Raw genomic sequence first — 18,404 nt, forward strand, 5'->3', positions numbered from 1 at the left:
TTCCTTTCTAATCAGTATACGTTTATTGCCTTTTCTTATCTTATTACTTTTTAGTAAGGACTTCTGGTATGCTGTTGAAAAAGGAGTAGTGAGAGGGGAAATCCTTGCCTATTTCTGATCTTAACTGGAAAGATTCTAGTTTCTTGACATTAAGTATGATGTTCGCTGTGGGTGTTTTGTTTTGTAGATGTTCTTTATCAAGCTGGGGAAGTTGCCGCTATTGCTAGTTGGATGTCCCTTTGTATTGCTGACTAATATATCATTGTATGGGTTTACCACAATTTGTATATTCATTCATCTCTTAATGGACATTTGGATTGTTTCTACCTCTTGGGTGTACAAATAAAGCCACTGTGAACATTGGTATACAAGTGTACAAGTCTTTGTATGGACACATGCTTTCTTTTCTGATGAGTAAAGACACAGGAATGATATGGCTGGATCATATGGTATGTTTAAGAGACTGCTAAGCATATTCCATTGTGGTTTTACCATTTTACAGTTTAACCAGCAATGTAGGAGAGTTCTAATTCATCCATATTTTCTTCAAAACTTGTTATTGTCAGCCCATTTGATTTTGTCCACTCTTATGGCTATGTAGCAGTACCTTATTTTAGTTTTAATTTACATTTCCTTAATAATGTTGATCATCTTTTCATGTGCTTGTTAATGTATCTTTGGTGATGTCTGTTCAGATCTTTATTTTTTTATTTTTTTTATTTTTTTTTTTGTGGGAGAGGGTCTTGCTCTGTCTACAAGGCTGGAGTGCAGTGGCATGACTGCAGCTTACAGCAGCCTTGACCTTCTAGGCTCAAGCGATTCTTCCATCTCAGACTCCTGAATAGCTGGGACTACAGGCGTGCACCAACATGTCTGCCTAATTTTTTATTTTTCGTAGAGATGGGTTCTCACTATGTTGGCCAGGGTGGTCTCAAACTCCTGAGCTCAAACGGTCCTCCTGCTATAGCTTCCCAAAGTTGCTGGGATTACAGTCATGAGCCACTGCACCCGACCTCTTTTGCTCATGTTTTATTGGCTTGTCTTTTTATTGTGGAGTTTTGGGAGTTCTTTATGTGTTTTGGTTCTTATCAGATATAAATCCTTTACCAGATGCATGTTTTACAAGGATTTTCTCCTAATTAGTGGTATAAGTGTTGAAGAGCAGAATTTTTTTTTATTTTGATGAAGACCACTCATTGTGCTTTTAGTGACATATGTAAGAAATACCTGCCTAACTTAAGGTCGCAAATATTTGCATTTCTAGATAAATTTTAGAACAACTTGTCAGTTTTGAATGAAGATGGGAATTTGATTGTGTTAAATCTGTAGATCAATTTAGAGAGAATTACTGTGTTAATAATGTTGTGTCTTCTGATCCATGAATAAAGTATGTCTCTCCATTTCTTTAGATAATTCTTTAATTTCTCTCAGCAAACTTTACAGTTCTAACTGTACAGTTTTTTCACACCTTTGGTCAGATTTATCTGTATTTCATCTTTTTTTCTTTTTCTTTCTTGTTTTCTTTTTTCTTTTTTTTTTTGAGACAGGGTCTTTCTCTGTCACCCAGGCTGGAGTGCAGTGGCACGATCTTGGCTCATTGCAACCTCTGCCTCCCAGGCTCAAGCGATCCTCCCACCTCAGCCTCCTGAATAGTTGGGGTGAGCCACCATGCCTGGCTAACTTAATATTTTTTGTACAGACGGGGTTTGGCCATGTTCCCCAGGCTGGTCTTAAATTCCTGACCTCAAGCAATTTACCTGCCTCGGCCTCCCAAAGTGTTTAGATTACAGATGTGAGCCACTGCACCCAGCCCTTATTTTCTACTTTTGATGCTATTCTAGGTAGCAGTGTTTTACATTTTTTATTTTCTAATTTTCTGCTGCTAATGCATAGAAATACAATCGATATGTATATATTGGTCTTAGGTCCTGCATAAGGGCTGCTACTAAACACCCTTGTCATAGTAGCTTTATTGTAGATTCCATCATATTTTCTCTAAAGACAGTTGTGTTTTCTGTGAATAAAGAGATTTCATTTGTTCCTTTCTGATTTGGAATTTATTTCTTTTTCTTGCTTGATTGTACTGGCTAGAACCTTCAGTACAATTTTGGATATAACTCAAAGACTGCCTAGCTCTATTTAGTTTCTCTGTCCTGTTGCTTCACTTCGTCTACTGCCTCTGAGGGATCAGAACTTTGTTGCCTATTGACTATTAACTTGAAATGGTTGTTTCAGGCAAAAGGATAAATCTTGTTACCCCTTCATGTCTGTAAGGAGTGGTCTCTATTCTGTTTCAAATCAAGCTTTTATTCTCACCACTCCACCAAAACAGTTGCTAAATTCAGTGGTTACTTACCAGTGCTTCCCCACCCCCCCCCCCCCCCCACTTCTTGGCAGCATTTGGAATAATTGACCACTCTGTAGGTACTTTCTTCACTTAATGTATAGGATACCTCTTGGTTCCCTTCCTGCTTCCCTGGCCAGCTTTACTGATGCTACTCAATTTAAATGTTAGAATGCATTGTGGATCCTTGACATTTACACCTCTGTTCTCTATATTATTAGTTCCTTGCTAATTGTCTGTTTCCTCATTAAAATGCAAACTGTCTAATGGCTCAGCACCTAGAGCAGTGCCTGGCACAAATTGTTCACCCAACACATTCTGATGAATGAATGAAGAAATGGTTGGTTTTCTCAACCAGTTTTTGGCATGTGACCCAGGTTTCTCCTTAGAATATAGAAACCTTTAATTCCAGAATTATCGTTTCTAATTATGACATGAGATGAAGTTAGAGATTCTTTCATACTCTGATAATATTTGTTTGCAGTTTATAGTGTTAAGTATGTTATTTAATTCACCTGGCTTTACTCTTACATGGTTATTTCTGTTTGAGTATTGTTTGGAGATTTTATTGAAAAACCTTTTTGTTATATTTTCAGAGTTGACATGACTTACCTATCAGTTTAAAACAAATCAGGTTAATTACTGAATGTGCTGGTGATAAATTTGATTCTTCCAAAATGTGTTTTGTTGAAGTATGATGAAATTTTTGAGGACAACTATATGCTATTACCTTGCTAGTTTGTTAATGTGTATTTTATTAGTTGCCTCTAAATTATTCTAAATTTTGAGGAGTCTGAAAGGATTCATATCTTAGAGATTTTCAAAGGTGGTGTTTAGTTGAACACAGACTAAAATAAATGTATCATTTATAGCATATTTGCATATACCCATTGTGTAGATCTTAACATTTGAAAGATCCTGGGAACTGAAATGTCCAATATGCATGTCATTACTGTAGGTTGAGAAGTGAAATGTGGTAAAAGATAGTATCAGAGTTTTAAAAAGTGTAGTATCAAAAGTTTGTGATGGTTTCTGTTTCTTCTTGGTTCATTTCTGAGAGTCAGGGAGGAAAGGGCGTGGTTGCAATTTCATTCATGTTTTCATTTCAGACACTTTTAGTGTGATCTGTAATATGGATCTCACTTCATTTTTTTTAAATAACCCATAGTAGTTATATACGTCATTACATTTTCTTTTCTGTCACAAGCATCTTCTTGAATGTGTGTATTTCCAAATATTTTGTATCTCCCAGGCACTCTGTAAATATTGACTGAATGACTATTCAAAGACACATGAAGACTCCAAAGAGTTGTGTTTTCATGGTTGTAGTGTTTTTGTGGAGCTACAGATAGGGGAATAAATGCTGTCTGTCTCTTTCTCTGAAAGACTAATAAGTTCAATTTAATTAATTAGCTAATGATACAAAACGAAACTTTTAAATCAGGAAGACAGAGTAGAAACAGAGTATCCTGTTTTATTATGGTTTTCCTATGTGTCTAGAGTATGCAGTAGCCAGGACCAACTTATGACAAGGTTAGAGTCTTGCTAGATACGGAAGATTCAATTATTTGCTGTTCCTTTGCCTCTTTATAGTCTAGACTTACATTACCAGTAGTGATGAACTTAAACTTTAAATAATTTAGCTCTTTAATAATAAACGTTTACTATTCTCCAGGACCTTTCTGCTCTCCAGTTAAACTCAGCTTCATGTGGGAAAGTAGAGGGAAGAAATAGTAGTAGGTTTAAAGATTGGTAGTCTCTGAGTAGTGAGGCATTCTAATTTGGAGTTTCGTTTAAGAACTACAACAGAAAATCTGTTTCTGCACAGTTTTAAGATTCCATGGGGGAAAATCTTATTCAGAAGTGGTTTTTAACATTTGGATTTCGTCCAGGAATGGAAATGTATTAGATTCTTTTATTTGCAACAACAGAACTCTGGCTAATTAAAACATAAAAAAGGAGATATGTAATTAGAGGCTTATGGAATCTAAGGGAGGGCCAAATTTATTAATACTAGAAGAGTAGTACAAAGCTTTGGTGAAAGGTTTAAGGGTTGAATCAAACAAAAAATACAGCAAAACTTACTTTTGTAACAAGCAGTAGAACTCAGAATACAGAAAAATTAGAAAGTAAAAATCACTTATTAGTTCCTAGAAATTAAAATAAAAGATGAAAAATAAATCTTGATAGTTACATTAGTATTTGTTTACTAGTAAAGCCAAACACCTTAAAATATAGCCACTTCTAAATTTTTTTTTTTTTTTTGTAAATATCAACTTTGTTCATTAGGGGTAACTCCTTCTGGTTAAGTCTCTCAGCCTTTTTTATTGGGTGATTTTTCTGTCTCTGCTGTCATGATGAGAGAGAGCCTTTCCCAACCTAAATGTTGTAGAATTTTTAAAATACAATTTTGAACCAATGGGTCAGTTCCCTCCACCCCCAAACAGTATCTCCCAATACTCCTTTTGGTAATGGTGGCCCACTAGGCTGTGGTTTTTCTGGATTGTAAGGAGATATAATTAGGTTATTCCAATACTACCTGTCTTAGTCAACTTGGGGTATGTATTATAGTCCATTTGTGTTGCTATAAACGAATACCTGATACTTGGTAATTTTAAAGGAAACAGGCTTATTTTGGCTCGCCATTCTTCAGGCTGCACAGGAAACATGGTGCTGGTGTCTGTTTCTGGTGAGAGCCTCAGGAAGCTTAGAATCATAGGAGAAGGTGAAGGGGAGCCAACATGTTACATAAAGCAAAAGAAAGCGGGGAAGTGCCAGCCTCTTTTAAACAGCCAGATCTCCTCTCCTGTGAACTCAGAGAGTGGAAACTCACTCATTACCACAGGGACAGCACCAAGCTATTAATGAGGGCTCCACTCCCATGACCCAAATACCTCTCATTAGGTCCACCTCCAATATGGGAGGTCACATTTCAACATGAAATTTGTAGGGGACAAAACATCCAAACCATTGCAGGCTGCTATAACAAAATACCGTAAACTGGGCAGCTTAAACAGCAGACATTTATTTCTCACATTTGGGGAGGTTGGGAAGTCCAAGATCCATGAGCCAGCAGATCCAGTTCTTCATGAGGATCTTCTTCCTGGATTGTAGACAATCACTTTCTCACTGTTTCCTCACATGGCCTAGAAAAAGTGAGGGAGTGAGCTCTCCTTTCTTTGTTTTAAGGACACCAGTTCAATCATGGGGAGCCTACCCGTATGACTTTATTTAAACCTAATTATCATGCAGAGGCCTACCAGATACTACCATTGAGGTCAGAGCTTCAGAATGAATTTTAGGGAGGACACAAACATTCATTCCATAAAACTTCTCTTACTCCCTTTGTTGTTGTTGTTGTTTTACCTCCATTTGAAGGGGATAAAATAAAAACTAGAAATTCTTTCTTTGGTCCTCAGTAATGTTAAATTTACCTTTCTAGGGTAATTAGTGTTATTTGACAAAATACACAGAAAGTTTTGTCTATATACATATGTACAGGCAATAATTTTTTACTTTTAGGTCTTCAGTCCATCTAGGGTTTTTTTTTTTCTTTTGGTGTTTAGTATAAAAGAGGGATCCGTATTTTTCCAAGTATTTTGCTCATGCTCTTTCAGCATTTCTTGACTAATGTATTATTTTCCCACTCAAACAAAATATTAGCTTTATTATATAGCACATCCTATTATATATAGGTCTGTTTGTGTACTTTTAATTATTTTATGTTACTAATACCAAATTTTTATTATTTTTACTTTAATATTTTCCCTCTTCAGTAGTCTGTTAGTGTTTTGAAATATTTTTGGCAGTTATTTCTACCCTGTTTTTAAACAATTTTTATCAGGGTTTTCACTATAATTGCATTGCATTTGTGTATTAATGTGGGGAGAATTGACATGTAAATAAGTTTTCCTACCTAGGAATATGGCATAGCTTCTATTTTTTCAAGTCAGGTTTATACGTTTTTAACAGTTTTATTCATGAGTGTTTTAAATATTAATGTTTACAATTTAAACCCTTTTCTGCAATAAATGTGTAAAGATATCACCCTTTGTAACATACTGATTATATAGTTCATATACATTTTGCATATGTTTATAAGCAACTACATTATTGGTTCTAATAGCCCTTCATTTCATCTTCTTGGATTTTTCAGGTAATAGATTTTTCAAATAATAGTTCTTTCTGTTCCTTCCTAATATTTATCCTTTCCTTTTTCATATTACACTGGATTGAATTTCCAGTCTCAGTTGAACAATGATAGTGCACCATCTTGTCTTAATCTTTTTTTAATACCCATGCCTCTTTCTGTTTAGTGTTGATAATGGCCACTGATTTGAGAAGAATCTACTTTATTAAGAATCCTTTTCTTAGTTAGATTTTCATTTTAAATCAGATAGTAAATGTTAAGTTTTATTAAATACCTTTTTAACATCAAATAAGAAAGTCATGTGAGCTTTTAATGTGATGAGTAGTCTAAAAATATCCTTTGTTCTTAGAATAGTCCTACTTGGCTGTGTAGTTTTCTTAAGTACAGAGCTATTATTTCATAATAAATGAAATTTTTTATTAATATTCATGAGACTACTTTTTTATTTGTTTATAAAGTACCCAGCTTGTGATAGGTTGCTAAAATACGTTAGAATACTTTCACATTTCATATATCTTGGAGTAATTTTAAAAGCTTAGTAATTATCTGTACTCTAGGAGATTATAGAACATGATAGTAAATTTTCAGGGCCTGATACTTTTTTGAAGCAATGGTTAAAAAACTGAAACTTAAATTCGTAGCTGTTAAGTGTAGTCAGTGTGAATTGTCAGTCCCTTATTGTAATATCTTCAATCATCTCTTAGGTGATAAAATTTGCCTTCTAATTTACTTTTTTGTTTTTGTTTATTCCTCTAAAAAAGATTAAGGGAAATAATATTGCATAAAGTTTTTTTTAACATATTTGGATGTGTTTGAACATGTTTAAATGCATTTTTCTTGATTATCTGGTGATGCCCTTCTGCATTTCTGTATTCATTTAAAAATATTAATTAGATGTAACTTTTAAAGGTATTGTTTATGCGATTTCCATTTTTGAGTGCTTATTTTGGTTTACTTCTTGGTTTGTGTATTTGTTCACTTATTTTGTTAGAGAACATACGTGAGTTGTAGACCTCCAAGGACTTGTTATACATATTCTGATATACTTGTCAATGAGCAGCATCTTGCTTGACTATAGTAGTCATGAATGTTAGTTTTATATCCCTCAAAACATTGTAAGTTTTGCTCTATTGCTTTTAGGAAGGAAATACGTATTATACTGAAGAAGTTTGATGTCATTTTAACTTTTGCTTGTGAAATTTTTTTTCTTAACCCTGAAATGGAAAAACAAAATTATTTTACATTTATATAAGCATTTCTTCATTAATATTTTCTGGCAATTTATCTGTCTTTAATGACTTTTCAGTAGAGATACTTGACATAGGGACCCTCCAAAAGAAGATACTTTGGTATTATATTTGGTTTGGGAGATCCTACATGCATAGGTTATGTATTGCCGTGTAAAAAATTTACCCCAAAACATAATGGCTTTAAAACAATACCCATTTATTATCTCACAGTTTCTGTGTGCCAGGAATCCAGGCATGACGTAACTGAATCTTCTACCTCAGTCTTTCTCACAAGGCTGCAGTCAAAGTGTCAGCCGGAGCTGGGAACTCATGTGAAGGCTTGATTGAGGATAGATTGTACTTCCAAGTCAACTCGGTCCTAATCTAGTGCTTTTTTCACTGCAACACATATTGGTGTATTGTTAATTTATTTGACAGTCACATTTGGATCTCATATCAAGCCCAGAAAATACCTAGTTCATTTCTTTTTGTTACTCAGTTGTACATTTTGTGTGTGGTGCGTGTGAGTGCATGTGTGTGTGTGCGTGTGTGTGTGTGTGTGTGTGTGTGTGTGTGTAGCTAGAGATAGTTACACAGGGGGTCAGGAAGGGAGGAGAGTGTTGACCACTTTTTTCTATTTTAAAAATTGTAGTACTTTTTTTTTCCTCCATAGGTGCCTTAGCTGGACCAATTATTGTGGAGCCACATGTCACAGCTGTATGGGGAAAGAATGTTTCATTAAAGTGTTTAATTGAAGTAAATGAAACCATAACGCAAATTTCATGGGAGAAGATACATGGCAAAAGTTCACAGACTGTTGCAGTTCACCATCCCCAATATGGATTCTCTGTTCAAGGAGAATATCAGGGAAGAGTCTTGTTTAAAAATTACTCACTTAATGATGCAACAATTACTCTGCATAACATAGGATTCTCTGATTCTGGAAAATACATCTGCAAAGCTGTTACATTCCCGCTTGGAAATGCCCAGTCCTCTACAACTGTAACTGTGTTAGGTAGGTATGCTTGAATTATGTATTTTGGTGATAGTGGTGAAGATTATAATAAAAATATTTTTAAGAAATTAAAATGGTTGAAATTTGATTTAACTTTAGGTTTAAAGTGAAATAATTCAAATATGATTTTTCAAGATCCTTCTTAAAATTTATGATTCTAGGTTCCCTTTAAATAAAATCTTGTCTATATATACCCACTTATCTATGTAGTGCTACATAGTTTTAGCTAGTTTCTTTATGAAAGATAGTGATGAGTTTTAATTATATACTAAGTTCTGAGTTTCTGTGACATCTTTTTCATTACCTCCCCTCAAATTTTCAGCCTTTAATCAAATTACCATCTTAAGTTTTTTCATTTTTAAAAAATTGAGTTTTGCATCTAGGAGCCATTGACATCTCGTTTTACTATTTCATATCACATTTTATTCCTGCTATTTTAGATTTGCATAGCTATCTGAATATGGTGCTTTTGCTCATAATAGTGATATTCCACTATTTCGTATGATACCTGTTAAAGTTTATGGTAAAATGTTGAAAAAACTCGTTAACTTTAAGCTACTTGCAGTGAAATGTAAACCAATTTGGAAATGCTGATAAGTACTTTTGAAATGATAGAAATGAAGATTGAGGAGCAATAGCAACTGGTGGCTGCTCACATGAAGATCTACTGCTTAGATTCTTACTCAAACAGCTACTGGCAGTGTGGGTAGCTGACAGCTTCCAGCTGTTAGGTCCTTTAAGATTACTTCAGTTTTCAGGGCTATTCTTTTTGTGAGTGACCTCAGGCCAGTGACTAAGTGAGGCAGTGGTAGCCAGGGGTAAGCTCTTCTTGGGGCCAGTGATTGAACAAGATAGTGGTGTGAAGAGTTTCACCCAAAGTGGACTCCTTTAATGGAATATGCCCATTGGCCTGAATGGAGACTTTGTCAGGGTACTGATAGCTCCCCTTACTCAATTCATTCTTCCTTCTCCCTTTTCTCCCAGTTATCACTCCCTGGTAAACCTTTTGTACTTCTCACATCACAGTGTCTGCTTCCTGGAGAAGCAAACAAGTTAATAGCTCCTAATGTTTAAGGTCATAATATTAGTGTCTCTGAAGTATAGGACAGCAATTTTGTCCAAATTTATTATATATTTTTTCATGTTGAGAAATATTCTTTTAATTAGATATTTGAGGCTTAGTATATTTAAGACACTGCCCTAAGAGCTATGGGGAAATGTAACTTACATTTAAGAGATTGATGTTTTTGAGAAATTTTCTGATTAGAAGGCAAGGCATGAATATCTGAAAACTCACATGGAGGACATCAGTAAAAAAAAGGTAACACAAAGTACTGTATGGCTCACTCCTGTAATCCCAGCACTTTGGGAGGCTGAGGCAGGTGGATCACTTGAGGCCCGGAGTACAAGACCAGCCTGGCCAACATGGCAAAACCCCATCTCTACTAAAAATACAAAAATTAGCCAGGCATGGTAGTACATGCCTGTAATCCCAGCTACTGGGGTGGCTGGGTCTTGAGAATCACCTGTACCTGGGAGGCGGAAGTTGCAGTGAGCCGAGATTATACCACTGCACTCCATCCTGGGCAACAGAATGAGACTGTGTCTCAAAATAAATAAATAAATAAATAACAAGTACTTTGCATGTGAAAGAGCAAGCTCATGGGGATCAAATCACTTTTTATTTTGCTTTAAATTTTAGTAGTTCCCTCTAAATTAATACAATACTTTAATTGGCTTAAAATCCAGGCTGTTTGTTACAAGATTAGGCGTTATGTTGTCCACACCTACTTCTTTCGCTTCATCTATTCTCCTTGCTTCTCTTTTTTCAAAAACCCAAGTCTTATCATCATTGTAAACTATTTGCATTTCTTTTAACCTATGCTTTTATGGGTGTTTGTCTTTCTGCCTGGATTGCCTTTTTTTCTGGCCTTTCTTTCTTCCATGTAACTATTATTCATCAAATCACATCCTTTTAGTAGCCATTCTTGACCCCTTTCCCCAAATCTAATGCTTTTTTGGCTGTCATTGTTATGTTGAACATATCTTTATTGTAGCAGTTACCACACTATTATGTTTTCTCCACTATAAACATGTAGTGGAGAGTGTGCATTTAAAAATTTAATTTTATGTCCCTAAAGCCAATAAGAGTTTCAAATATATAGCAGTCATACGGTGTTACTTGAGTAGGATATAGGAATGGATTAGTGAACTTGGTAGTAAAGAAATATTTCGTAGGATAAATAGTTGAGTCAGTCCTCAGTGGTGTGAGTAGGTTTTGGGTAGGCAAAAATGAAAGAATATGAAAATGGTATTCTAGGATTGTGATAGTATGTGAACCAAGGCAGGGAAAACAGAAAATGATATGCAGTTCACCCTTGAACATCATGGGTTAGAGCTGTGTGGGTCCCTTTATACATGGATTTTTTTTTTCAACTAACTGCAAATAGAGAATAGAGTATTTGTGGGATGTGAAACCTGCATATATGAAGGGCCGACTTTTCCTGTACACAGGTTCCATAGGGCTAACTGCAGGACTTAAGTATGCATGGATTTGGGTATACTCAGGGACACTGGAACCAACCCTTACCCCACCGCAGAATACTAAGGGACCACTATACATTAAGGGAAAGTTTTCTTAACCCCAGTATTGTTGAAGTTTGGGGGCAGAATTCTTTGTTGTAGTGAGCTGTATTATTCGTTGTAGACAGCATCCGTGGCCTCTAAACACTATGCCAGTAAATGCCAATAGCATTCCTCAGTTAAACTCATAATGTCTCCAGACACTGCCAAGTGTCCTCAAGAGGAGAGCAGGAGTTAGTGGGGAATCACCCCCTGTTGAGAGTCCTGTATTAGTAGAACACTGAATAAGTAATTTATTGATTGTTCAAAGGATTTATATGAAGTACAAGAATTAAAGTTTAGAATTATAGAGTAGGACCACGTTAAAGTAACTTAAATGCTGGGATAGGGAATTTGAGCTTTATATTACTGGAAATTCATATTTGTATTCAGTAGTTGTGCTGCCTCTCACCTGTCTTCTATTCTCAGCCCCTTGCTGTTTAAAATGTAGTTCTTGGACCAGCAGCATTGGCATCCCTTGGGAACTTGTTAGAAATACAGAATTTCAGATCCCTCTTAGGCTTATTGAATGATAGTCTGCATTTTAGCAAGATTCCCCAGTGACTTATGTACACAGTGAAGTTTGAGAAACACCGCTTTGATCACATCACATAGAGGAATGCCTAACTCACGGCTGACCTGATTTAGAGAGTACTGTGATGACAAGATTAGGAAGTGGGTCTGGTGTTTTTGATCAATTGAAATGAAGAGGTCCTTAAATCATAATGTCGCAGCCATGAAGCCATGAAAACTTGCAATTAATTTTGTAATTTCTGCCACATGAATGAAGATAAGAACTATTACAGAGGAATAATTAGCACAATTTTGTAACTGATTCTATATAAGAAGTAAGGAAAGTTTGAACAGTAATAGCTTTTGAAAGTTTGTGATTAAATTCTGTTACTGCTAGTTAAATGGGCACAGCTGAGTGAAAAACAGGTGTTGGTGATTGGGAGGATAAAATAATTTTGGTGTTAGGTTTATTGAGTTTGAGGGTCTATAGGTGGAAATAACCAGGTGTAGGTAGTTAGAAGCTGAAGCATCAAGCCTTGTATTAAAATTGGGGAAAGTTCAGAATCATCTGGGTAGTAGTGTTTATCAGATAAAAGTTTTTAAGTGAGATACAAAAGTAATTGCAGGCCCAGGACTGATTATTTATTTAAAGGAAGGGGTTAGAAAAAATAGGAAGAGCTTTCAGAGAGAGTTATGAGAAGAACTCAGGCAGAGTAATATCATATCAAGAAAAGATATGAAAGTTTTTAAGAAAATGTTATTCTAGCAGCCATTTCCACAGTAAGAAGTAAGCCCTACAGAAAATGTTTTGACTATTTTTTAGTTTCTCTTAACGACAGCACTTAGCTAGTGTCATTCTAAATCCATAGCCTAGGAATTAATTTATTACTTACAACAAATACTTTAACACATTAGGATTTAATTCTTTTCAACTGATTGGGAAGAGCTGTGCTGAAGTATCAAATTCTACAAAGTTAAAGATACTAGATATAAAAGTGTTGAGTTTTAGATTAGGGGTCTTTGATGACATTAGAGTTTCAATGGAGTGGTAGTAGCAGAACCAAATTTAAGGAATGTAGTATTTGCACCACGTGTAATCACAAATGACTGTTTTCCCAAATTTATGTAGGACTTTTACTCACCAGTAAGAAAAAAATAGACACCTGGCTATAATAGGCATTTTGCAGAAGAAAAGATTCCAAATGACTCATAAACATATGAAAAGATCTTCAACCTCATTCATAATCTGAGATATTAAAAATCTCAGTGGTATACCGTTATATACCTATCAGATTGCAAACATTGAGAAGTCTGTGATAATATCAGCTGGGTGACAATATCAGCTGGTGAGTATATAGACCAGCAGGAGCTCTAAGATTGGGAGTAAATTGGTACTGTGGAAAGGTTTTTGAAATTATCTGATAAAGTTGAAAATAAGTAGTAGCAATTCTAGGGATATACTTGTGCACAAATATGCTAAGATACATGAATGGAAATGTTTCTTGTAAAATTGTTCAGATGAAACAGGAACTCCATTGTCCATTAATAAACTATAAAGCAATTAAAACTAATAATATATACAATTGTATGTAAATCCAAATGATCTAAAAATAAAAAAGTAAAAAAATGAATTCCAAAAACAATAAGCTAAAGCTAAATATTCCAATATGAATGAATCTCCAGAACATAAAGTTGAGTCAAAGAAAAAGTACAAAAATACATGTGGTCCAATTCCATTCTTAAAAAGTTCAGAAACAGGCTAAACTGTGTTGTTTAGATTTGCATGTGTTGGTTGTAGAACTATAATGAAAAATAAACCATTGATCTCCAAAGTCAATATAATAGTTTCACATTGAGGCAGGCAGGTTTTTAAGATACAGTAGAGGAACATGAGGGACTTGTGAGGTTCCAGTAATAATGTTTGTTAAGATGTGTGGTGGTTATATGGATGTTTGCTATAAAATTGTTCATTGTGTGTGTTGCATGTACTTTTTCATTTGTTATTTTACAGTAATGCATCTTATGAAAGGAACTACATAAGGAAAATAGTCATATCCATGAGAGTAAAATGTGAAATAAAAATAGGTTTCCAAGTAAAATGTGAAATAAAAATTGGTTCTTTCAATACCATCAAGAACAGATGGTATTGAAAGAACCAACTTGAAGTCCTGGAAATGAAAAAAAAATCATTGAAATAAAAACTCAATGCACACAGTAAACTAAAGACTGGACACAAAATTTATGAAGTCAGTACTGAGGAATTTACACAGAAGCACCTAACAATTGCTGGAAAATGTGAAAAGATAACTAAGAGATATTGGGGGCAGAGTAGCTTGAGAGGTTCTAACATTGTTACTTTACCCTGCTGAGGAACTTTCTTATATTGGAAGAAAATAGGTGGTATGTACATTCCAGTAAACTTAACTATTAGTGATGGTACATGTTAGGATGAGCTTAAAGTATATTTTGTAAGTAAAAGTAATTGAACACGTTCAGCAGCCCTAATTGGTTCTTTTGGATATATGAGTAGTTAAAGGTTGAAAGTTCAAAAGGCAGTGTTTTAAATGAAATTACTGAGTCACTTACTGGGCCAAGAAAAACATTTCATCTCCAATGGGTATGCTCAGAGGAACTTTTTTTATTTCTTAACATTTTAACAGTAAGTCATAATCATAACTTATTTTTAAAAGTATTTGCTTTAAAATTTTTTTGCTGTAAAATGAAGAGATATAGATATATAATATGTATATAAAACTTATCTTCCGGAGAAGTAATACCTTTAATCTCATAAAGGGAATTGTGATCTCGTTCACAGAAATTTTTTGTATATATTAAGCTGGAAGGAATTCATCGTTCCTAAAGGAATGTGTATCTTTATCAGGTAGAGCCATCTTTGTAGTGGTGGTATGAATTCATGGTCTCATTTGTCCTAGCTTATGATCTTTTTTTCCAAGAGTGTAATTGACAATGGCATTACCTAAAAAGTGTGTGTAGATTTTATATGCAGTTGTCCTTAAGCTTGTGAAATATGTTTAGATGGGACTTGGAAAGATATAAACATATTCTTGTTTGACTGTAACTAATTATTAAAAAAATATTTAAACAGTTGAACCCACTGTGAGCCTGATAAAAGGGCCAGATTCTTTAATTGATGGAGGAAATGAAACAGTAGCAGCCATTTGCATCGCAGCCACTGGAAAACCCGTTGCACGTATTGACTGGGAAGGTGATCTTGGTGAAATGGAATCCACTACAACTTCTTTTCCAAATGAAACGGAAACAATTATCAGCCAGTACAAGCTATTTCCAACCAGATTTGCTAGAGGAAGGCGAATTACTTGTGTTGTAAAACATCCAGCCTTGGAAAAGGACATCCGATACTCTTTCATATTAGACATACAGTGTAAGTAAATGGTAACATTTACTTTTTAAATATTTGTCAGCATGTTTATCAAACTATTTTTAGTTTGAATATTTAATAGCTTTTCCTTGTTTATTTTTGTTTTTCTTTTAATTTTGTTTGTGTTTTCATGGAAATTTCATTTAACCAAAACATTTTTAATCACTTTTGTAAAGATGGACAGAGGACTTTAAAGTTGCTCTCCAACTTAAAATTATATAACCATTTCCTTTTAAGATCTTAAAAGTAGGCTGGACTTAGGGAGTTATGGCAACTTGTCCCTCAAAATGTACAATGCTGAAGGATAAACAACTTCTACATTCTAATTAATTGAGCTGTTATTCAGTTTCACCAGTGCTCCCCATCTTGTTTCCTTGTTGTTGTTGTTTTTGAGATGGACTCTTGCTCTGCCACCAGGCTGGAGTGTAGTGGCGTGATCTCTGCTCACTGCAACTTCCGCCTCCCGGGTTCAAGTGATTCTCCTGCCTCAGCCTCCCAAGTAGCTGGGATTACAAGCGTGCACTGCCACGCCCTGCTAATTTTTGTATTTTTAGTACAGATGGGGTTTCACCATGTTGGCCAGGATGGTCTCCATCTCCTTACCTTGTGATCCTCCTGCCTTGGTCTCCCAAAGTGCTGGGATTACAGGCGTGAGCCACTGCATGTGGCCTTATTTTCTTTGACTTTCCTATATGCATATTAATTAGTTTGAGAAGTTTCTTAGTATTTAATACATTCTTTGTGATTTGTATACCATTTAAAAATTTCAAGTAGTAGAAAAGGTGATGCCTGCAGATAGCTTATAGCAAAGATAATGAAAATTAGGAACATTAGAAAAAGTATTTAGGTTCTGCTTTTACTTCTATCCATGTGCAAATTATAAATCTAGGTGTTTTTGAGGGAGTTCTATTCTTTGTTGTTGCTACTTACTTGCTTTTTGATATGACATGCATGGAGTTTTAAATTACACATATTCATTACACTTGGTGTAATCGTTTTTAAAGCTAATTCCCAGGATCTTTTTCAACCTTTATAGGGTTAACTTGAAAAGCTATAGTTTACAAAATGTTACTACCATTGCATTCTTAAATGCTAATACCATCTTTTCTCAATTCTCTGGAGAATCCTGTTAAAATTTTTCTTTTTCCTTTTCCTACCTTGCTTTTACAGAGTGTTAACTTTTTTCTTTTTCTCATAAAATTCAGATCCCAATTGGAAGTTAATGTATTTTGCATATCCATATATCTTTACCTTTCCAGTGTCTAATAATGACTGATATTTTCAATTTGGTTGTTTTTGTTTGCTTGAATGAAATCTTAGATATCTTTCTTCTAATGTAAGTGTTTATAACATGGTTTTGATTTATTGGCTTACTCCTAAAATGTTCTTAGAATAGTCATGACATTTTTCCTTTTGTAAATTGGAGACCTATAAGACATGTAAACAAACTTAAATATTGTCTTATAGCACAAATTTATACCTCAATATTTAGAGATATCCTCTTGGGATACTTTAATGCCTAAACTCACAGATATCTGGACTGTTCTTTTCAGCAACATTTTTTAGTACAACTTTTAAGTTACAAAAATGTTTGTTAATCTTTGGTGTTTTTTTTTAATTTCTAAGATAATTGTACCTTATTAAAAGTTCAATTTTTTACCACTATTTTGTAAATTTTGCTTTCCAGTAGGACAGTCTTCCCTGGCAGAGGTAAAGACTGATCTGGTCTCTCTCTCTAGCTTCTCATCAGATCATGTGCTGCTAACTTAGTTTTCTATGTAGCTCACAGAAAGCTAGAGAGTCTCTGCATCATACATAACTAGCACTTCCTTGGGGAAGCCTTTTATCACCTCCAGCCCCATCCCCAACTTAAATTAGGCCTTTCTTTTTATATTCTCTCTTAGCATCCTACTCTTTTTCTTCTTGGCCCTCATAAGGAGTTTTAGTTAAGTATTTTTAAATGTCATCTTCCCTATTACTATTAGAATATAAATTTTATGTATATAAAGTCTGTGTGTATACCAAACACCTAAAACAGTGTATTATTTCTTTTTTTTTCTTTTTTTTTTTTTTTTTTGAGACGGAGTCTCACTCTGTCGCCCAGTCTGGAGTGCAGTGGCACGAACTAGGCTCACTGCAAGCTCTGCCTCCCGGGTTCATGCCATTCTCCTGTCTCAGCCTCCCGAGTGACTGGGACTACAGGCACCCGCCATCACGCCTGGCTAATTTTTTTTTGTATTTTTTAGTAGAGACGGGGTTTCACCATGTTAGCCAGGATGGTCTCAATCTCCTGACCTCATGATCTTCCCGCCTTGGCCTCCCAAAGTGCTGGGATTACAGGCGTGAGCCACCACGCCGGGCCAAAACAGTGTATTATTTCTAAGTGCCATGCCTGGCACTTATTAGGAGCTAAACAGAATGATGGTTGAATGAATGATAGGTATTGGACTTAGTAGTTTGGAAGTATATATTTATATTGCTGGTAGATATGGATAATTGCTCATTCAACTAGTTACGTTACACATACGCTAAAAGACTTTTGGGTACATGGAATGGATGAAAATTCATGTTTTAGTACATTTGAAGCCCTAGCTAATTTACTTCAGTTTTAAGTATGTAGTCATGAAAAGCCTGTGTCACATCTCTGCATGCCCCCAATATATTAATTAATTGTAACATAGGGAATCTAGTCACTGTAATTGACCTGATATCTCTTAGAAGTTATTTCCTTTTAGATTAAATATCTCTTTAAAGACTGTTTTATATGGTTACTTGGTACTACATGGTACTTAAATGCCATGTCTTATTTAATTAAATACTATAATGTATTTGCTTTGTTCCTGTATCTCTACATCTCGCATAATAGGATTCTTACATTTTGCTTTTGGTGATTATAGGTTTATGAATATTCCTTAACATTCAGCGTTTCTGATTACTCAAACTGTATGTAATAGAATTGCCTGTTTAGGGGGTACTCATTCTCCATTTTATTCTTTCAGTCAGCCAATACTTATGGAGTAGTGTCTTCCATATTGATTATACATGTTGAGACTAAGGAAAAATGATTCCTGTTCTTCTAAGGCTTTGTCTATTATCTTAATATTTTATCATGTATATTGCATTTATCATTA

The 18,404-nt window shown here is 34.8% G+C and overlaps 1 protein-coding gene across 3 annotated transcripts in view; it reads left to right on the forward strand.

The window, feature by feature from the left end:
* The window catches only part of NECTIN3 (nectin cell adhesion molecule 3), a 132,960-nt gene that overhangs the window by 31,937 nt on the left and 82,619 nt on the right, over positions 1-18,404 (forward strand). For all 3 annotated transcript variants that reach the window (XM_054481521.2, XM_054481519.2, XM_054481525.2), the window contains exons 2-3: positions 8,397-8,738; positions 14,980-15,276. In XM_054481521.2, coding sequence (XP_054337496.1) covers positions 8,397-8,738; positions 14,980-15,276 — 639 coding nt within the window. The remainder of the gene's footprint in view (positions 1-8,396; positions 8,739-14,979; positions 15,277-18,404) is intronic.

The sequence above is a fragment of the Pongo pygmaeus genome, chromosome 2 (genome assembly GCF_028885625.2).
Source record: "Pongo pygmaeus isolate AG05252 chromosome 2, NHGRI_mPonPyg2-v2.0_pri, whole genome shotgun sequence".
In the NCBI taxonomy this organism is placed as follows: Eukaryota; Metazoa; Chordata; class Mammalia; order Primates; family Hominidae; genus Pongo; species Pongo pygmaeus.